The following is a 22,244-nucleotide window of genomic DNA, read 5'->3' as shown; positions in this document are numbered from 1 at the left end:
ACAACATTGGTACCATTACCCATGGCAACCTATTAGGCACTTGCTTCCATTTCTATAGTACAGTGTAGAAAAGGATAGCTGCTATCTAATTGGTTGCAGTAGGCCACACCTCTGCTGTTTCGAAGTTGTAGCAAATGTAGCTTCATACCAGACCATTGTTAATGCTTCATCAATGTATTACCCATTTAAAACGCTTCTATTTAGGAGAAACCGTTAAAGTTTAGAACACTGGAAGCTCAGTGTTTGTTTAACGTTCAGAATGCTGTTTTGATTCATACTGAGGGTTCCGTCAGTACACGGGGACTTTGTTAGTTTACGAACCGGTCGAAGAAGACCACAATATGGGGGGGTATTCAATCACCGGCGACCATCTCACGGCGGGGCAGATGGCCACCGGCCCTATTCAATGCTGTCTTCACAGACAGCATTGAACAGGGGAGCTCGGCAGAATGAGCCCGACTTCACAAGCAGTCGGGCTCGTTCTGCTGGGAAGCTTTCGGCTGCAGCTCGATGATTCCGGGCCACAGCTTGCGGCCATGCCCCCTTCTCGCCCGCTGCAGGCGGGACATTGAATCCCGCCTGCGATTTCTCGGTCAAGCAGACCGAGAACGGGACAGCAAGCTCGACACCCGTGACACTAGACTGAATACCCCCCAGACTGGCAATAAGCAGCCTCCTTCTACGCTTAGCAATAAATTTACTAAAATGTGTTTGTAGAAGTGAGATGTTGCCCCTAGCAACCAAGGAGATCGTACTTGTCATTTATCTCTAGCACCTTCTAGAGTTGAATAGCTAGACTGAATGGTTGCTAGGGACAATACCTTTTACTTCTAAAAACTCACACGTTAGTAAATTTACTCCTTCTAATTTATTACTGACCGTCCCACAGCCTGACTATGTGCGGGGTAGCGTGTTCTTCATCGTGTTCCTTAGTACATGTCTGTAATGTGCTATTTTCATATATTTCACTGTGCGGAAGGTTGAGGACGTTGTTCAGTCTTCAGTTATGTAAATGTTATCAGTTGTTTAATAATACAACATATTTTCAATAAAAGATGTGATAGAAAAGCTGTTTCATCTGATTTAGTGGTGTTATACCAGCTGTTATCTCCTCTATCACACTCCGGCCCCCTCTGCAGTCCTTGTGGAAGTACAAGTTCCAGCATACCCTGTCATGGGTCATCTCCACAATGTTAATTGAAGGTACTGGGGCATCACCTGTGCAGGGGTCCAACCATCTTCCAGAAGCCAGTACTAAACCGTAGTTGCCACGGAACTCATATATGGGAAAAAGTGGTTAGGGAGGGTTAGAAATGTGTCAACACCCCCCCCCCCCCTTTTGTGGTGCTACATGTCCCAGAAAGCAGTGGTATCACGGACCGGTAGGGAATGCTGGGAATTCACAGCCCAGCGAACAGGACTGAATTGGGCCCAATATCTGCTCAGGCGTTACTAAATGTGTAAAATAATGGTGCTTTTAGAAATACTGATGAACAATATTGACTTATTGTCCACTTCTATTTTCAGAGGAACACTGTATAAGCAGGGATGGCATTTCCTGTGGCGTGGTCCCTGTGACAGTGCTATTTATGACAAAAGCTCCTAGATGGGTTTTCCCTCCGTATTGTATTTCTCAGTCCTGACCTTCCTGTGACTGACACGTCTGTCTGCGGCTGAGGATTACATGGGTAGAAATGAACTTCCCCAGTAATTCCGGTTTGGGGATGTTGTGAGCTTGTGAGTCATTCTGTTGTATCATCAAATCTATCATGAGAGGTTTTATTATCAGGAAGTAGCTCCAGTAACTGCAGAGAAGGTGCAGGGATGTATGAGGCCTCCGCCTGTTCTTTCCCAATGTTCTCCAATACAGATTATACTATACCCAGATCATATTACAATAATCTTCGTCACTAGCTCAGTCCTGACTCATTGGTCATTTGTTCCTATTCATCATAGTCCACATGCATAGTAAGGGGCCGATGTGCGTGTATGCCGCGCGTAGTGAGGGGCCGATGTACGTGTATCCCGCGCGTAGTGAGGGGCCGATGTATGTGTATCCCACGCGTAGTGAGGGGCCGATGTATGTGTATCCCACGTGTAGTGAGGGGCCGATGTGCGTGTATGCCGCGCGTAGTGAGGGGCCGATGTACGTGTATCCCGCGCGTAGTGAGGGGCCGATGTACGTGTATCCCGCGCGTAGCGAGGGGCCGATGTGCGTGTATGCCGCGCGTAGTGAGGGGCCGATGTGCGTGTATCCCGCGCGTAGTGAGGGGCCGTTGTGCGTGTATCCCGCGCATAGTGAGGGGCCGATGAGCGTGTATCCCGCGCGTAGTGAGGTGCCGATGTGCGTGTATCCCACGCGTAGTGAGGGGCCGATGTGCGTGTATCCCGCGTGTAGTGAGGGGCCGATGTGCGTGTATCCTGCACGTAGTGAGGAGCCGATGTGCATGTATGCCGCGCGTAGTGAGGGGCCAATGTGCGTGTATCCTGCACTTAGTGAGGGGCCGATGTGCGTGTATCCTGCACGTAGTGAGGAGCCAATGTGCGCGTATCACGCGTGTAGTGAGGGGCTGATGTGCGTGTATCCCACGTGTAGTGAGGGGCTGATGTACGTGTATCCCGCATATAGTGAGGGGCCGATGTCCGTGTATCATGCGTGTAGTGAGGGGCTGATGTACGTGTATCCCGCGCATAGTGAGGGGCCGATGTACGTGTATCCCGCGCATAGTGAGGGGCCGATGTACGTGTATCCCGCATATAGTGAGGGGCCGATGTATGTGTATCCCACGTGTAGTGAGTGGCCGATGTGCGTGTATCCCACGCGTAGTGAGGGGCCGATGTACTTGTATCCCGCGCGTAGTGAGGGGCCGATGTACGTGTATCCCACGCGTAGTGAGGGTCCGATGTGCGTGTATCCCACGCGTAGTGAGGGGCCGATGTGCGTGTATCCCACGCGTAGTGAGGGTCCGATGTGCGTGTATCCCACGCGTAGTGAGGGGCCGATGTGCGTGTATCCCACGCGTAGTGAGGGGCCGATGTACGTGTATCCCACGCGTAGTGAGGGGCCGATGTATGTGTATCCCACGCGTAGTGAGGGGCCGATGTGCGTGTATCCCACGCGTAGTGAGGGGCCGATGTACGTGTATCCCACGCGTAGTGAGGGGCCGATGTACGTGTATCCCACGCGTAGTGAGGGGCCGATGTACGTGTATCCCACGTGTAGTGAGGGGCCGATGTACGTGTATCCCACGCGTAGTGAGGGGCCGATGTACGTGTATCCCACGTGTAGTGAGGGGCCGATGTACGTGTATCCCACGCGTAGTGAGGGGCCGATGTATGTGTATCCCACGCGTAGTGAGGGGCCGATGTATGTGTATCCCACGTGTAGTGAGGGGCCGATGTATGTGTATCCCACATGTAGTGAGGGGCTGTACCTTGCCTGTAGATAGTTGCTAGATTTAAAGCATCAATTAAAGGCAAATCCAACCTGGTTGTGCATATTAGACGAATTGACTCTCACCGAAGTTACGGCTAATACACTTTGCCCAATCGGTTTGAGCCGTTATCAGGGGCAGGAAGGGTTATGTTATATCTGTACTCTGTAAACTCCTGGTTTCCTCTCTCCCCTTCAGGTTTTCAGCCTGGAATCCAGCATTACACGAGGTAGCCAGAGAAAGATTGTTGGCATACGCATAGTCAGTTATGTGCAGCCGCTGTGTGCGAGCGGCCACGGCGAATAGATGTCAGATGCCTGTCCGCTACCCACACAGAACTATCTCTGTCACTAATGTTTGTTTCTGAAGCCGTGTGTTTTGACTTTGTGGATGAAAATGGGAGGACCGCACTCTATCTGGCAATATCAGGCTTTTAATATCCTGAATCTCTAGCATGCGATTTTAACTTCATCTATAAACGCAAATGTTTCAATTAAGTTTTAGTGTTTTTGTTTTTTTTTTGCTTTATTTTTTAATCCCCTGCTTTGGGGTTGGATAACATTTGGGAGAAGCAGAATACTTGTGGAGAGGTGGTCTTCAGTCCAGGACCCCAGGAATTGCATGAACGCTCCAGCTTATCTTCAAAGGTTTTGTCAGTGGGACGCCGAGAACCCCCTCCCCCTGATAGAATGTACCAGTTGGGGTTGCTGGATTGGATTTTGGCTGTTGGGGGATGGAAGATTAAAAAGGGGTGCTTCTATTCATCATTTCCTCCAGTGTTTGGAGTTCTATTATGCAATACTTTCTAAAGCATCACTGGACAGAGGGATGACGCTGGTTGCAGGATGTAATCACCTGTTGCACATTTAACTCTGACTTAAGAATAAATAGCCATTGAGTGTTTTCTCCAGCATGTAGGATTCTGGGTAATGGGCCATTTTACACTCCATTAGTTACCATTGTCATTAGTAACTCACCTACCACTTAGACCCAGTCCTTTGGGAGAACACTATCCAGTAAGCCAGCGGTGGGGAACCTCAGGCCATATGCGGCCCCTGTAGCTGGTCTGAGTGACCCGCTCACCCGCCCGGCGGCTTTGCCGGGAGTCAAGTACAGGGGAATTCTCGCGAGAGGTCGGTAGTTCTCGCAAGATCCCTCTTAATCTATAGCAGCAGGAAACTGTCAGTCCTATTCTGCGGCAGCCACCGGAGCGTGTGACGGCTGCAGCAGGACAATTTCTAAGAGACATTTTTACATATGGCCCCCGAAGGATTTTTCCCCATACAAACGGCCCTTGACACAAAAAAGGTTCCCCACCCGTGCAGTAAGCAATTATCATTGTAGCGATCCTAGGATACTACCAATGCTACTCTATAGTACGGCATCTACCAAATATTACACAAAGATTTCAAGACTCAGGGCAGTACGGATGGTGTAATGGTTAGCATTAATGCCTCACAGCACTGAGGTCATGGGTTCCATTCCCACCATGACCCTAACTGTGCAGAGTTTGTATATTCTCCCCATACTTGCGTTGGTTTCCTCCGGGCACTCCGGTTTCCTCCCACAATCCAAAAATATACTGGTAGGGTAATTGGCTCCCAACAAATTAAGCCGAGAATGTCTGTGTGTGTGTACATGTGGTAGGAATAGAGATTGTAAACTCCACTGGGGCAGGGACTGATGTTAGTGTTCAAATGGGTGTGGATCATTTTATTGATCACACTTAAGGTGGCCATACACACGCAGATTTATCTGCAGATCTGTCTGGTTGGAACAAAAACATGGTTATGGATGAGAGCAAATGACATTTGACCATTTGCTTGGAAATGCTGGAAAACTAACAAACTGTCACTCATCCATATTAATGTTTTTGTTCCTACCAGCCAGATCTGAAGATAAATCTTACTAGTGTATGGGCACCTTTAGGTCAACACCGTTGGATCAACAGGTGGCAAGGTCAACATGGGTTTAGGTTGACATAGCGTTAGGTCGATATGGGTTATGTCGACAGGTCGGAAGGTCGACATGTTTTTTTTTACTGTTTTTTGACCCGAATGACGACATGGACACAGTTGGAAGTCAACCGCAGCCCCTTGCATCGCTCAGTACACTATTTTATTCTCCCATCACACCCTAGTGGATGGTAGGGCATGAAATACCGCCTGTCGGCTCAAAGAACAGTAAAAAAAAAACATGTCGACCTTTCGACTAACCCATGTCGATCTAACACTATGTCGACTTAAACCCATGTCGAACTTCACCTATGTCGACCTAGACACCTGTCGATCTTCCCACCTATCGACCCAACGGTGTCGACCTAATGACTGACGACCTAAGTGTGGTCGACAATACGACCATATCCCTAGAACTGTTTGATGACATCTAAAGAAGAATACAAAGAACTATGTTGTAGGTCTGTGTGCCGATCATTGGCTCTTACACACGGGTGACTGGGTATGCTGATTACACAGCTGCTCCTTCACACTGCATAACCACCATGACCCAGAATTCATGTTATAGGGGGTGTCAGATACACCCATTGCATTTATAAGTGGTACAGACCCTTGTACTAGCAGGTAAGAGATGTAATAGAACACAATACTGCAATAGAATGTTGTACTGAGCACAGATTTGGGTATTGTACGCACCAGGGTTTCCCAAACTGGGATATCCATGCCTGAGTCCAGATGGTTAAATCCAAGTGACTTAAGATACTAAGGGCCTTATTTTGGTTCATTCTTTCTGACAAAATCCTTCTTAGATGGGCAAAACCATGTGCACTGCAGGTGAGGCAGATGTAACATGTGCAGAGAGAATTATATTTGGGTGGGGTTTTACTTCAAAGTGAGATCTATATTGCAGTGTAAAAATAACGCAGTCAGTATTTTCCCTGCACAGAAACAAAATTACTCACCCAAATCCAATTCTCTCTGCACAAGTTACATCTGCCCCCCTGCAGTGCACATGGTTTTGTCCATCTAAGAAGGATTTTGTCAGAAAGAATGAACCAAAATAAGGCCCTAAGTAAGGCATGCATGGATAGCCTTAAAACCTGGACTGCACAGTACATACAGTGGGAAAGAGATTACCAGGTGAGCTTGCAATTCTTTTTTTTTTTTAATAGAAAAACTAATTTATTTATTTTTTACATTATGTATTTTGTAGAAAAACCCAATTTAATCCAGTGATTAGTTTATAAAAAAAACCAAAACATAATGTAAATGTCAGTAAAAAAAACCTCTACACATCGGGCAGAGAAAGTTTTTCATTTGGTGTTCTAAGATTCCAATGTAATCTGCCGTTACTTCTGAGGGGACTCCGCTTACAGCGGGCAGATGCTGAGCCGCTCCATGGTCCAGGAGTTATGGGGACTGTGAGCACCTGGCTGGTGGGTGTCTTCATACCTGTCCGTGATGGTTGAGGGTCTGAGATACCTGTCCGTGCTCATCCTGTGCGTTGATCGCTCTGGCGGGGCCTTGGTGCTGTCTGTTGCGGGGCTGTGCTTCAGTTGTTGCAGGAGATACTCATTTGTGCAGACTAATGACCTGCAGGGCACAGACAGCATCATATTATAGGTGTGATATACTGTAGGAGGATTTACATTCGTATCGCTATAAACAGTGCAGGGTCCAAGTAATAAGACTGGAACCTGTATAAGTACTGATTAGTGGTGCTGCCTCTGTAATAGCTTCATACCGCAGCACAATACTAAGGAATACAGGGGTACCCGGATATGGATAGATTTCCGTTCCTGGAGCAGTTACCTCTGACTGTCATGTAACAAATGAACGGCCTCCTGCAGGCTGCTGGTCTGCTCCAGCTTCTCCTGTAGAGATTCCACCTTTAGCTTCAGCTGCTCATAGTTCTGCTGCAGATGATCTGGGAAAATGAAGCAACAGTATTAGATTGATACAGCCCCATTATCACCCACCAAAGCGTTCTCATTCTGTTACTCACCAGTACCATGGGCTGCTGTGGGGTGTCCTGACCCTTCTTTCCGCGGCGTCTGGTTCTCTAGCTTACACACTTTCACACGTAGAAAGTGATTTTCCTCCATTACTTTTACCATTTTTAATTTTAAAGATTCCTGGGGGAAAAAAAATAAAAATAATAACTTGAAGCTTAAAATAGACATAAATGTGAGAAAATCATCCATGTAGTTTACTGGTGTTTACAGAGCCGGCCTTAGGCATAGGCAAACTAGGCAACTGCCTAGGGCATTTGGAATGCCTAGGGGCACCAGCAGCTTCTGCTGATTAAAATGATATGCAGCATGCCTATATTCTGTGTGTGAGTGAGGCTGTATCTGCATATGAAATAGTGTATTCATGGAAATCACTGTAACATGGCATTCCGTATGCAGGTACAGCCACAGTCGCACACAGAATATAGGCATGCCGCATATTATTTTGATAACTTCAATAAAGTTGCACTACTGTGTGGCATAATTTGAATTGGGGGTACTATTGTGTGGCCATGCCCCTTCCCAGCAAGAACACACCCCAGTTTGGGCTGCGCACCGAATGTGTGCACTGTTTCTATTTAAAATATTGTGGGTAGGAGCACCAAAATGATGACTGCTATGATGAGGGTTGATGGTGCTGGGAAAGGGGAGCAGGGTCAGAGGTGGAACTAGTGGCGGTGCTAGGGGGCACCAGCCAAAATCTTGCCTAGGGCATCATTTAGGCTAGGGCCGGCTCTGGGTGTTTATAAGAAAATGAGCTACAAATAATATATTTGACCTGTTCTGCCATAGTTTTATAGGTGTAGATGTATGAAGCAGTTATAAGGAAGGAGAAGTGAGCCGGAGGAGAAGTGAGCCAGAGGAGACGTGGCCCATGGCAACCAATCAGCTGCTCCATAATTTGATATTATGCAAATTATAGACATCACTTCAGTGCTGATTGGTTTCCATGGGCCACTTCTCCTCTGGCTTCTCCTCCCTCAACACTGCATATATCTACACCATTTGGTCTATACCAACCATGTTGTTATCCTGTTCCACCTGTCCAGGGCTGATTCTGGTAGCTCTCCTCTGCCCTACAGGTGATGTCTCCTGAGCATTGTTTGAAGTCATCAGGTGTGAGAGCAGGTCTCGCGCTGGTACTGGTAGGGCAGAAAAGCCGCCTATTAGCGTTCCACTGGCTGACATTATGTGAGTCTAGTGAGTTTAGTGAGTCTAAAACCTTTCACCTTGTACAGAAACAATGACACAAATCACAGCTCAATGAGGTCTTGGGATAGACTCTGGACGAGCCCCCAATTTATACAAATCCAATTATGTTATGTATCGAGATTTCCTCACCAAGAAACCGCTGGTTTTGCAGGAGAGACCCCGATCCGTTCCAGTAACGGTCCACTAAGGCCGTCAGCTGATGCAGGGCGTTGGAGACTGTGGGAACCTCGACACTGAGGGTGGTACTCTTTTTCAGTTCATTCGGACTCCACAAATCATTCTAAAGGGCACATTTCATTTTGTAGCACAAATTAATAATTAGTACAATTACCCGTACTTGTTTCCTAGAACGGCACCCACGATTTCCATCGTATGGCCTCCTAAAAATCTCATCGCATCGCAATGCTATTCGATTTTTAATTGTACAAGCACCCATGCCATGAGATGTGATGGGTGCTTACAATGAGATGTAACCCCCAGTATCCACGCCATCCCGAAGCGTGGTGAGCCCCGCGAGGGGTGGCAGAACGCATCCTCCGACCTTTTCATACCCCCACTATCCACGTCGCCATGACTTTAGATAGTGTGGCGAGTGCAGCGAGCCACCGAGCCCGAAGCGTGGCGAGCAGACGCGGAATACATGTGAAGTAATCCGCATCCCCTCGCGGGGCTCGCCACACTTTCTAAAATCAACTCCATGCCGACGTGGATAGTGGGGGTAGGAAAAGGTCGGAGGACACGTCCCGCCGCCCCTCGCCACGCTTCGGGATGGTGTGGATACTGGAGGTTACATCTCATTGTAAGCACCCATCACATCTCATGGCATGGGTGCTTGTACAATAAAAAATCGCATTGCATCCCATTTGCTGGTTGTGTACTCACATGACAATCTTGGTATGTACTGCTGGATGTAGGGTGCAGTAGGGAGTTCAGGCTGCTGGCTCTCTTCATTCCAGTCTGTGGCGTGCTGCCGCTGTTACAGTTTATACCGGACTCTGTATCCTGGCTCCAGCCACCATTGTAGTCTCTGCTAAGCTCAGAGCGGCTGAATGGTTTGGACAGGGGACTGTTTGTCAGTGTGAGCTTAGAGGGCAGAGTGTAGGTCCTGGAGACATCGCTGAAACCTTTCCTTAGGCCGGCCAGAGAGTTTGATGATGTGGGGGTATCAGTCAGATGGGTGGTGGCATACAGATCTGCACATAGACCAGATGTAAGGAATGCAGTGCATTAGCCAATGGCTGTAATATCCTGGTATAGACAGAGCAGATAACACTTGTGCAGCCATCTAAGGTGAGACAAATATACTATACCAGGGGTTCTCAAACTTGGTCCTCAGGACCCCACACAGGTCACGGTTTCCAGGTCGCACGGCAGGTGCACAGGTGCATTCATTACTCATTGACACATTTTAAAATATCCACAGGTGGAGCTAATTATTTCACTTCTGATTCTGTGAGGAGACCTGCAAAACATGCACTGTGTGGGGTCCTGAGGACCCAGTGTGAGAACCTGTGAACTATACTGACTGTTGTACCTGGCTTTATTTCCCTCTTCCGGTCTCTCTCCCTTTCCTTGTTCTCTGTCACTGTCCCTCTTCTACCTCCTTTCTTGTGTCAACCTTTTGACCCTGACGACCATATGATGTGGACCTATTGACTGTCTATCTACAACTGGGGTAGCCAATCCAGTCCTCGAGAGCTACCAACAGTTCATGTTTTTCAGATGTTTGTTTGTCAGTGAGTAATGAGTGCACCTGTGCAGCAGCTGGGTTGTCTGGAAAATGTGAACTGTTGGTAGCTTTCGAGGACTGGAGTTGGCTACCACTGATCTACAACCTGTATATCTATTATACCACACTCAAAACGATACCATCATACACTGTGTATACGTTATACTGGCAAGAGCATTGTTATTTATGTAAGTAGAGGAAATGTTTCTTAATGAATTATTGGAAAAATATATCAGTAATGTGGGGGTCGGCACTTTATCGCTGACATGTGCTGGGAACAGGAACTATAGAGGAAAGGTGTCGGCATGAACTCTCATTTTGTTCAAGCACAGTTTAGAAAGTTATAGGGGGAAATTTAGATGGGAGTTCGGTACTTGTGTATTATCACGGCGCCCGATTTCATCTAAATCGCATCCGATATCGCATTTATTGGCCGATTTGCGGACGATTTTTTGTCCGATTCATTCTGCGATGCGATTTTGCGTCCGATTTTAGGCCATATCCTGACGATTTGCATGTTATTCCATCCTTGCACACCCCCAGGTACTATGCGATGGTATGCGATGGTATGCGATGTGATTTTCGGGAAAATGCCCCTGATTGTACAATTAAATATCGCATAGCCATTGCATGCCAGCAAGTGGCATGCGATGCGATTCGCAATGTTAAATGCACCCCCATTGTTAACCCCACCCCCACTATCAACGCCAACCCGAAGCGTGGCGAGCGAAGCGTGGCGAGCGAAACGAGCCCGCGAGGGGCGGCGGTACGCGCCCTCCGACCTTTTCTTACCCCCACTATCCACGTCGGCATGGAGTTGATTTTAGATAGTGTGGCGAGCGCAGCGAGCCACCGAGCCCGAAGCGTGGCGAGCCCCGCGAGGGGACGCGGATTACTTTACATGTATTCCGCGTCCCTTTGCCACGCTTCGGGCTCGGGGGCTCGCTGCACTCGCCACACTATCTAAAATCAACTCCATGCCGACGTGGATAGTGGGGGTATGAAAAGGTCGAAAGGACGCGTACCGCCGCCCCTTCGCGGGCTCGCTGCGCCCGCCACGCTTCGGGTTGGCGTTGATAGTGGGGGTGGTGTTGACAATGGGGGTGCATTTAACATTGTAAGCACCCAACAGGGTGATTGTACAATTACAAATCGAATAGCTTCACATGCATCGCATGGCATGTTGCAATGCACTACGATGGAAATCGGGGGAGTGCAAGGTGTGCAATGATGGAACAGCATGCAAATCGGCCGGAAAAAGTGAAAAATCGGTCGAAAATCTGCCGCAAAATCGCATCCGATTTTTGCATGCGATTTGCGGCCGATTTCATGGGCGCCGTGATAATACACAAGTACCGGGAGTTCTATTTCAGATGGGATGTTGCTATTGGCAACCAATCAGATACTATCTATTATCTTCTAGAAGGTGCTAAATAGAACTCCCATCTTAGTAAATGTCCCCCATAGACATGTGTTCTAATGCGCACAGGAACGAGCATCGGATCAGATGTCAAACACAACCGATTTGGCCACTTTACACCCGATTTCTCTCAGTGGTCAAATCAGAATAGTGTATGGCCAGGTTAACATTTCATGTTTTCCAGATCCCCTAGCTAGTGTAGTACATTCATCACTAACGGTGAGCGGTTCATGATCTCGGGGAATGAGGAACACTGGTTCCAAAATACGGGGGGGCCGCTAGTTTTTTTGTCAAACCGTATTTTTGGAACCACGACCGGCTCAATAAGTCTGGGGCTGATTTGGTTCAGGGGAGGGGGGCAGACCACATGCCATTTAAAAAAAATGTAATTTGAACTTTTCTGCATTTTTTTTGTGTTTACACAGAACTATGCACAGATCTCACTGATCTGCGCATGGTTCTGTCAAATTCGCCACTGTATTACATTAGTGAATTGTATACTTTATAATGGGAAAACATCTGGATGCGATTTGAAGTATGTGAACTATGCTACAGGCCAAAATGTGCGAATTAATTTGAAAAAAATGCAAATTATTCCACAATTCGTATCCCATTACATGTGCAAATTACCAAAATTGGCTAAAGTAAAAAAAATCTCATCCTATGACATGTCACACATGACACGGTTTAGCAATACTGAGAAACTATCCCTGCATGGCCTGATACAGTCACTGGTTGCTATGGGCAACAATTTTAGCCCTTATATAAGGACAAATGATTACCAGAGCTGAGCCGCAGTAGCCTCACTCTGCTGGACTCTTCCCCGCTGTTTGGAGGCCTGAGACGCTCCCTGAGGTCTGTGCTCTGCCCATCTCCATTGAACTCTCTGGCATCAACCTTTATCCTGTCAGCGCCATCTTTCCTTACAGGGGTGGACGTGAGATAGGTATTTTTGAAGCTAAACGCTTCCCTGGAGATATCTGGATGGTTAGCGATGGGTTTTCTTGTAGAGGTGAGATCTTCACTGTCTAAGCGTTTAGCTAGATCTTCTCTCTTCTGGGAGAACTCTGTGAGTTTGCCATCAGAGAAGGTAACGCGTTGGCCTTCTTTAGTACGTGAGGCGGGACCAGGGGAACGCAGTGAGGAACGCGTCGGTGACGGCAAGGGACGGTACTCTGTAAACACAAAAACAAAATCATTCAAATATTTCCGCTTTGAAACCAGTTTGCTGCTCAATGACAGGACAACTCCATAAACCGAACACTTGGTTGTGGGTGGGATACTACCTACCAAGGGTGTGTTGTAACCCCTGACTATGGTGTGTTGTTCCCCCTACTCTGCATAGTGACTGAGACTTTCCGGGGTGGTGTACAGGACAGGAACTAGACACACCCTGGTCATACTCCATAATAATCTAATTTAGGTATGCTTATTCTCAGGCACTGTGGTTGCTTACATGCTGCATGCTCTGCAATGTGCAGCAGATTCCCATTGAAGCAGACAGGGTAACAGCAGAGTGACACTGGGTCCCCTCCAACATGGGCACTTGTTAAAGGGGATATCCCTGATCCGAGGAAATTCTCCACTACGTTTTCTTTGAATACCATTAATAATAATAATTGTGATAATAATTAAAAATCTTAATACCAATACCGTCTTCAAAGTCGCTCTGTGGCTGTACATGTGGCTGGAAGTCTTCTGTCTGTGAAAATAAAAAGGATTTCATTTAGCCAGGTACTGCATGTGATAAACACAGTTATAACTATTGTTATAAGATGAGATGTGTTATCAGTGCATGTTATGCCGCCTAAAATGTCACCCCCATTATTACACCCGCAGTGCTAGAAGCAGGTGTACTGTACATACATATGGTAATCCTGAATATTGGTTCGGATCATCAGACAGCAGCTAGCACTAGTACACATAGGCAAAAGAAGAGGCCCAGTCACGTATCACCTATATACACTTTATTATTATCATTTATTTATACAGCGCCACAAGGGTTCCGCAACACCTAACAATACAAAAATGAGCAAATAAAACAACGAATTACAGTACAAGACAATTTAGGACAAGTACATGGAAAATAAGGATAGTTGCATCAGGGGACAGGACACTGCAGCAATTATAAGAGTGGCAGGGGTTTATATATTCTAAGAAAGGCACATGAGGACAGAGGGCCCTGCTCATGAGAGCTTACATTCTAAAGGGTAGGGTTAGATAGACAGGGGTGACTAAGAAGGGGTAGAAGTGAGCACTTCTTATTATGCCTTACATACAGGGCACCACTAGGGATCTGCAGCACCTTACACAGTACATATACAGACACAGATACTGTACAAACATAAGAAGAAAGTAATGGCAAAAGTTTCAGTTACAAAATATGCAGAACATTGAATTCTCAGCAGCCGCAGGACCAGGGGTAAAACCATGAGTAATCTGTGTATGTCTGTGTACACCCACCTGATATTTAGAGGGAGACCTGTATTTCCAATCGCTCATCTTACCAACTTCTGAAACACAAACATTGTTACAAGGGAAGCATTGCTGTTCTATAAAACAAACCCAAGAACATGGTATAGAACAGTATCTAAGGTGGACTGCAGTCCAAAACAAGAAGCTAAGGTGGACCGTAGTCCAAAGACCAGAACGTAAGGTGGACTGTAGAACATAGACCAGAACCTATGGTGGACCGTAGTCCATAGACCAGAACCTAAATTGGACTGTAGTCCATAGACCAGAAGCTAAGGTGGACTGTAGTCCATAGACCAGAAGCTAAGGTGGGCTGTAGTCCATAGACCAGAACCTAAAGTGGACTGTAGTCCATAGACCAGAATCTAAGGTGGACTGTAGTCTATAGATTAGAACCTAAGGTGGACTGTAGTCCATAGACCAGAACCTAAGGTGGGCTGTAGTCCATAGACCAGAACTTAAGGTGGGCTGTAGTCCATAGACCAGAAATTAAGGTGGGCTGTAGTCCACAGACCAGAACTTAAGGTGGTCTGTAGTCCAAAGACCAGAACCTAAGGTGGGCTGTAGTCCATAGACCAGAAGCTAAGGTGGACCGTAGTCCATAGACCAGAAGCTAAGGTGGACCATAGTCCATAGACCAGAAGCTAAGGTGGACCATAGTCCATAGACCAGAAGCTAAGGTGGACCATAGTCCATAGACCAGAAGCTAAGGTGGACTGTAGACCATAGACCAGAACCTATGGTGAACCATAGTCCATAGACCAGAAGCTAAAGTGGACTGTAATCCATAGACCAGAACCTAAGGTTGACTGCAGTGCGTCTAGATACAAAGAACACATACCTAATTGATAAGTTGTTGTTTGTTTGTTTTTTGCATAAATGTGCAGTAAGGTTACAGACATAAGTGCATCTAAGTACAACAACAAATTTTAACATATTTATCGTTCATAACCCCTTGCCAATATAAATATTAAAAACTGTATTGCATAGATGGCATTGTGGTGATGGTCGCCATTCAAATCCCAATGTCAATTTATATGTACCAAATACTAAGACAGTTTTCCACCCCTAGGTGACAAAATATTGAATTATAACAAATTGCAGTGTTTTAGTGTACGAGCTCTAATGGCGAGCTGAGGGATACAAGAAGTGGTGCTTTTGGGAGCTCAAAATGGACTTTCACATCACACCCATTGGTCAGGTTTTGGTGCTATTCGTGGCTAATGAGCACAATAATGAGCACAATAATGAGCACAATATGAGTGATAACAGAGATCAAATGGATATAGCCCCACAATCTCCCATCATTTTAGATGCAATTGACTACATCCCTATATGTGCTAAAAATGAAAATGACCAAACTATATTTATATCTGGGTTACTTAGGGCATCTACTTTACCAGTGTCATCACTGGGATACACCGGAAACATGAAATGGGTCATAAAGGTGTTAAAATTGTTTTAAGTGAAATATTGACCATAGCCACCAATAAAACAGTGCCCCTGGTGGTGGTCCTTCTTGATTGCACAAAATCTTTACAACTTAAAAAAACCACCCAGTCCCCTGTTTCATGTTACCTATCGTGCTGCTCTCGCTAAAATCCCGGTGTTCCTTAGGTGGTGTCTTCTTCTCCCCTAATATGTGACCCGATGCTGTGCTGCAAACCACAAATCAGTCATTATTCACAATCCTGACACACACAATCACACATGACAAATACATCACTGGAATACAGTGCCACAATGGTTATCTCCACATTATGGAGGTGATTCAGGTTGGCTTGCAAAGCACATTTGGTTTGCTAATTTACAAAACCATGTGCACTGCAGGTAGGGCAGATGTAACGTGCAGAGAGAGTTACATTTGGGTGGGGTGTGTACTTCAAACTGATATGTATATTGCAGTGTAAAAATAAAACAGCCATTATTTACCCTGCACAGAAACAAAATAACTCGCCCAAATCTAAAGGCCCCATACACTAGTCCGAAATGGACCTAATTTTCCTTGAGCTCCCCCGGCAGCTACCTGGGAGGCTCACATACCAATTGGCACTTTATGTGCCATTTCTTTACATGCCATTTACTGTACTTATCACCACCACTGCAGACTATTATTTCCCCCTGTACCTATCACCACCACAGCAGACTATCACTTCCCCCTGTACCTATCACCACCACAGCAGACTATTACATCCCCCTGTACTTATCCCCACCACAGCAGACTATTACATCCCCCTGTACTTATCACCACCACAGCAGACTATTATTTCCCCCTGTACCTATCACCACCACAGCAGACTATTACATCCTCCTGTAATTAGAACCACCACAGCAAGCTATTACATCCCCCTGTACTTATCCCCACCACAGCAAACTATTACATACCCCTGTACTTATCCCCACCACAGCAGACTATTACTTCCCCCTGTACTTATCACCACCACAGCAGACTATTACATCCCCCTGTACTTATCCCCACCACAGCAGACTATTACATCCTCCTGTACTTATCACCACCACAGCAGACTATTACATCCCCCTGTACTTATCACCACCACAGCAGACTATTATTTCCCCCTGTACTTATCACCACCACAGCAGACTATTATATCCCCCTGTACTTATCACCACCACAGCAGACTATCACTTCCCCCTGTACCTATCACCACCACAGCAGACTATTACACCCCACCTGTATGTACCACCACCACCACAGCAGACTATTACATCCCCCTGTACTTATCCCCACCACAGCAGACTATTACATCCTCCTGTACTTATCACCACCACAGCAGACTATTACATCCCCCTGTACTTATCACCACCACAGCAGACTATTACATCCTCCTGTACTTATCACCACCACAGCAGACTATTACATCCTCCTGTACTTATCACCACCACAGCAGGCTATTACATCCCCATGTACTTATCACCACCACAGCAGACTATTACATCCCCCTGTACTTATCACCACCACAGCAGACTATTACATCCCCTGTACTTATCACCACCACAGCAGACTATTACATCCCCCTGTACTTATCACCACCACAGCAGGCTATTACATCCCCCTGTACTTATCACCACCACAGCAGACTATTACATCCCCCTGTACTTATCACCACCACAGCAGACTATTACATCCCCTTGTACTTATCACCACCACAGCAGACTCTTACATCCCCTGTACTTATCACCACCACAGCAGACTATTACATCCCCCTGTACTTATCACCACCACAGCAGACTATTACATCCCCTGTACTTATCACCACCACAGCAGACTATTACATCCCCTTGTACTTATCACCACCACAGCAGACTCTTACATCCCCTGTACTTATCACCACCACAGCAGACTATTACATCCCCCTGTACTTATCACCACCACAGCAGACTATTACATCCCCTGTACTTATCACCACCACAGCAGACTATTACATCCTCCTGTACTTATCACCACCACAGCAGACTATTACATCCCCTGTACTTATCACCACCACAGCAGACTATTACATCCCCCTGTACTTATCACCACCACTCTGGCAGACTACCTCTTCCTCCTGTACTTGTCACCACTACAGCAGACTATCTCTTCCCTCTGTACTTACCTCCCAATCTCTCTGTCTGGCTTCTTCTGCGTTTTATGTTCTTTCCGTTGGAAATAAGAATTCGCCCCTTTCCTCTCGCTGGACATCACGGGGCGATCGTCTGCAAACAATGACATGGTGCCTGTGATAGATGGATTTCCTCCCCCACTGGCTAAAGTGCAGCTTTTCCCCTCAGTTTCAGCATCGCACAGGGTACAGGACGCTCACAGCACTCACTAATAATGGCACTGTCTGACAGTTGGACAAAGTTACTGTATTTGCCACAGAGACTCCTGGTGTAGCCACGGCAACAGCCAACAAATGCTGGGCGGGGACTGGCCTGGGACTCCCTCACACCCACTCGTTTGTTCAGGTTAATCAGTGCCAACCCTTTCTCTGACTTGCTCACCTTCATAATCTAGCTTGTATATTAGAATACTACAATAGTCTATGGAGTCCCCAGTCTCTGACTGGTTGCTATTGGCAACATTTTTACTTCTATAAACCTACACTTTAATAAAGATACCTCTATGTATTCAGCATGCTATGGCACTCACCAAGAGTTTGTAAGGTGCCCAGCATATGAATGACGAAGAGACGGTACTCCGCATTCACTTTGGTTATAGGATTGAGGCGCAAATCCAGGCCCTTGAGCCGTGACAGATGTCGAAGAGGCTCGATCTCCTCCAAAGATGAAATTTCATTGTAATATAAATTCAGGTAACGAAGAGCATGGAGATATTCAATGCCCTGTGAAAACAATGTGGAAATGTCACTTGTCATTCGGTGCCAGGATGCCTGACACCTAAACTCGGCACTGGCGGCCATTTTGTCAGCTGAACCAACATTTGTGAGGATGTAGCCTATCAATTCACTGGGAGCTTGGAACTTTGATACCAGGAATATTGCCTCAGCCGCCCACACCGTGTACTGGTGACAGGTCCGCCTTAACGCTATATAAATCCCAAAAAAACATGGGAAAAGGTAACAGCCTGCGAGAAGCAGGTATTGGCTGCATTCTGGAGCATTTGGACAATTTTTATCATACTCGCAAGTACAATGGCAATCAGTTCAAGGCACTGCTCTCTGTTATCAGTCACTTTCGTTGCAGTGGGCTCCATTACTGATATGACCCTGTCTATAAGCAATGCGAGCACATGGGATAGATGTGTATTGTTCTTTCACTTACCTGTAAGCTGACAATTAGGTTTCTGGACAAGTCCAGTGATCGGAGGCTTTTAAAATTCTTAAACGCATCTCCCAGGCTCAGGACCTTCTCCCAGTACGTCCCTTGTAGACTAATCGTCTCCACCTTTTCTGGGGAAGGAATCAGTAATGATATAGTAATAATAGCGTGTGACATTATTCTACTTCACTCTTTCTGACAAAATCCTTCTTAGATGGACAAAACCATGTGCACTGCAGGGGGGCAGATGAAAAATGTGCAGAGAGAATTAGATTTGGGTGAGTTATTTTGTTTCTGTGCAGGGTAAATACTGACTGCTTTATTTTTACACTGCAATATAGACCTCACTTTGAAGTAAAACCCCACCCAAATCTGATTCTCTCTGCACAAGTTACATCTGCCCCCCCCCCCCCTGCAATGCACATGGTTTTGTCCATCTAAGAAGGAATTAGTCAGAAAGAGTGAACCAAAATAACCCCCATAATGACAGCCACATTCAGATTACGGTACTCTAACAGATACAATAGAAGGGTCTATCCAGCAAAAGGAATAGTTGGCATGGCTGTAGAACTTCCTGAAGACTCATGTGTAGGAATATGGTATATACAGAAGGGAAAATACAGAACTGGCTTCTTATTATCTATCAGTTACAAAGGACCGGAGCTCCAATTAGAATCATTTTTGGAGAACACATTGTGCTTCTGTCCTCTAGTCCAAGTGTTACTATTTTGGGTACTTGTTATTTACTTGAGCATCACTTAAAAGTTGAAACATGTATTGTGCCCACCTGTCATTAAGGCTAAAGGTGGCACCTGCATACTGTATGTACCCTGTGACTAAATAGCTGGCTTGGGGCTCTCAGTGGGGATGTTGGGGAGGGGGAATATGGCTAGCGCCCCATTCATGTGCCGGATAATTGAATCACCACTGGAATGACCGGCAAATAGAGTCCATGTTAAACAAGCACCTTATTTTTTTTTATAAAAAAACAGCAAATACAAATACAGCAAGGTTCCCAGTATCAGGTCATGTGATTTATTTTATATGGTAATCACATATAGTGGGCGTCATCACGTTTAAAAGACAAGCTCTCTGACACTCACAATTAATAGGGGAGTTATCTGGTATATTGGGCTAGCTCTGATGTCATCAGAGGGAGTAGATTTGCATAACAGGTGAGCTAACATCATCATCACTTATAATAGGGAGCTCTGACATCATAACATATAACATGGATCTTTGATGTCATCACACATAATAGGTGAGCTCTCTAACGTCAATGTTACTTATACTAGGGGAGCTGACAGCATCACGTATAATAGGGAATCTGACATAAAAATATGCATACTAGGCGAGCTCTGACATCATCACGTATAAGGGAGCTCTGATGTCATCACATATAACAGGTGAGCAGACTTAAAGATATATGATGGGGTGGCTCTGACATCATCATGTATAATAGATGAGCTCTAAGGTGATCATGTATTATAGGGGATTTCTGACATCCTCACGTATAATAGGTGAGCTCTGACGTCATCACGTATTAACAGGTGAGATAATAGTGTTCATTCTAGCACCTGCTAGCTTTGAAAACCCATGCAATTCCTCTTCCCGGCCTGGGGTGTTGCTGGCCCCTGCCCCAGTGGAGCTTACAATATATATTCCCTACCACATGTATACGCACACACAGACATTCTAGGGTTAATTTGTTGGGAGCTAATCAGCCTACCAGTCAGCGGCGTAACTATAGCACCACAGCCTGTGCATGTGGGGCGTCGGGGGCTGCGGTGCTATAGTTAAACCCCCCCCCTCAATCCCCCGCAGACTTACCTGGTCCCGGCGGCTCCGTTCTTCTGCTGAGGACCACCACAAAATGGCCGCCCCCATATAGCGCACAGTTCTCTGAAATTATCTGCTGTATGGGGGTGGCCATTTTCTGGTGGTCCTCAGCAGAAGAAGGGAGCTGCTGGGACCAGCGCGATAGGTAAGGCTGTCACTGTGGGGGATTGAGGGGGGTTTGCATGGGCGGCGGGGTAGGGATGCTTGGCAGGGGGGGGGCGCCCAAACCGTAGCTACGCCACTGCTACCAGTATATGATAATGTATATTAGATTCACTTTTAGGTGATCACATATTATAGGGCACATCTGATGTACTCATACTTGTCTACCTGACACTCTCCAACAGGGAGAAAATACTCTGTTCCTGGACTTCCCTGGTATAGTATAATTATGGTAGAGACTAGTCCAGGTATACGTGGACCCAGGGCATGATGGGAAAATTACCAAAACTGCATGGGATCTAGACACTACCAATCACATGTGGTGAAGCGCCTTTCTTGTCAATTACCTAGCTCACCACAGGTGATGGCAATCATACATTACCAGAGAAGTCCAGGAACAGAGCATTTTCTCCCTCATGGAGAGGGTCAGGTAGGCAAGTTTGGATGTAATCAGGCAGAATAGAGCAGCTCTGGCGTCATTGCCTCAACGTACAATGATGAAGAAATGACTATTATGTGGCCATCGGCCAGTGTAACACCCATATAACCCCCAGGCCCCACTTATAACGCTACACTCCGATCCGGGGCCGGCCTGCGCACAACGTTACCTGCCGCGGCCGCCGGCAGCCCGGCTCTACTGCACACCCAGCCCTCATTCAGGGTCACTCTCCGCACCGCCATATATTTCAATGGGTGCAGCGACAACAACATTCCCCTAGCAACGGCGGAGAACAGAGCGACGCAGGGAAGGTTCCGGGGTCAGCGCAGGAGTGAGGGGGCGGAGTAACGGTGGACGCGGCCGCAGCGTTGCTGTGGCAACAGATGCGGTTGTCGTAGTAATAACGCTCGCGACAGCTAAGTGGCCGAGCGCGGGGATGGGTGACAGTAGCGGCCGGTGTCAGCCATGGCGGGAACCCAGCTGCGGCCGCGGGCCCCGGAGTCTGAACCGGTAATAACATTACCGGGAGCCTCAGCCGGATGCCATAATAACCCTGCGTCTCAGTGGTGTGTGTGCGGGGTGAAGGGGGCTCGGGAGAGAACCTGGGCCTGGTGGGATAGTGGGACCCAAGAACCCTGACTGGGGGTCGTAGGGAAGGGGCCCGTTTTTTATGGTTGAATTGCGTCATTGTAACCACTCTGCTTTAAGGTACCCGCCGTACACCATCATGTGGGATCCCTTAAAACGCAATTTTGCCGATCTGATGCGCCATTCAGTGTCCAGCAATAGTC

General features: G+C 46.7%; 2 protein-coding genes across 10 annotated transcripts in view; one reads left to right on the top strand and one right to left on the bottom strand.

Moving 5' to 3' along the window:
- Window positions 1-6,684: 6,684 nt before the first annotated feature.
- Window positions 6,685-21,842, bottom strand: LRRC36 (leucine rich repeat containing 36). Of its 5 annotated transcripts, none has more exons than XM_083165473.1 (14): window positions 21,623-21,842; window positions 19,017-19,144; window positions 18,385-18,577; window positions 17,849-17,948; window positions 15,813-15,892; window positions 14,226-14,272; window positions 13,410-13,464; window positions 12,545-12,937; window positions 9,496-9,806; window positions 8,743-8,893; window positions 8,422-8,543; window positions 7,395-7,524; window positions 7,202-7,316; window positions 6,685-6,982 (listed from the first exon to the last, which is right to left on the bottom strand). In XM_083165473.1, the coding sequence occupies exons 1-14, from the start codon at window positions 21,723-21,725 to the stop codon at window positions 6,760-6,762; spliced, it is 2,151 nt and encodes a 716-aa protein (XP_083021599.1). In that variant the 5' UTR covers window positions 21,726-21,842; the 3' UTR covers window positions 6,685-6,759. The 5 variants fall into 5 exon arrangements, with proteins under 5 accessions (XP_083021599.1, XP_083021598.1, XP_083021600.1 ...); XM_083165472.1 differs by having other exon boundaries at window positions 14,226-14,275; window positions 21,623-21,841; XM_083165474.1 differs by having other exon boundaries at window positions 13,416-13,464; window positions 14,226-14,275; window positions 21,623-21,841.
- The window catches only part of KCTD19 (potassium channel tetramerization domain containing 19), a 36,598-nt gene continuing 35,680 nt past the window's right edge, over window positions 21,327-22,244 (top strand). For 4 of the 5 annotated variants that reach the window (XM_083165467.1, XM_083165469.1, XM_083165471.1 and 1 more), the window contains exon 1: window positions 21,327-21,444. In XM_083165467.1, the coding sequence (XP_083021593.1) occupies window positions 21,379-21,444 (66 nt within the window). In that variant the 5' untranslated portion in view covers window positions 21,327-21,378. Of the gene's footprint in view, window positions 21,445-21,796; window positions 21,964-22,244 lie in introns of those variants that run through there. The other variant, XM_083165470.1, reaches the window with a different exon arrangement.

Source organism: Crinia signifera, chromosome 11 (genome assembly GCF_055691185.1).
Source record: "Crinia signifera chromosome 11, ASM5569118v1, whole genome shotgun sequence".
NCBI lineage: Eukaryota > Metazoa > Chordata > Amphibia > Anura > Myobatrachidae > Crinia > Crinia signifera.
Note: the sequence above shows the minus strand (reverse complement) of the source record. Positions and strands in the feature narration are given on the sequence as shown.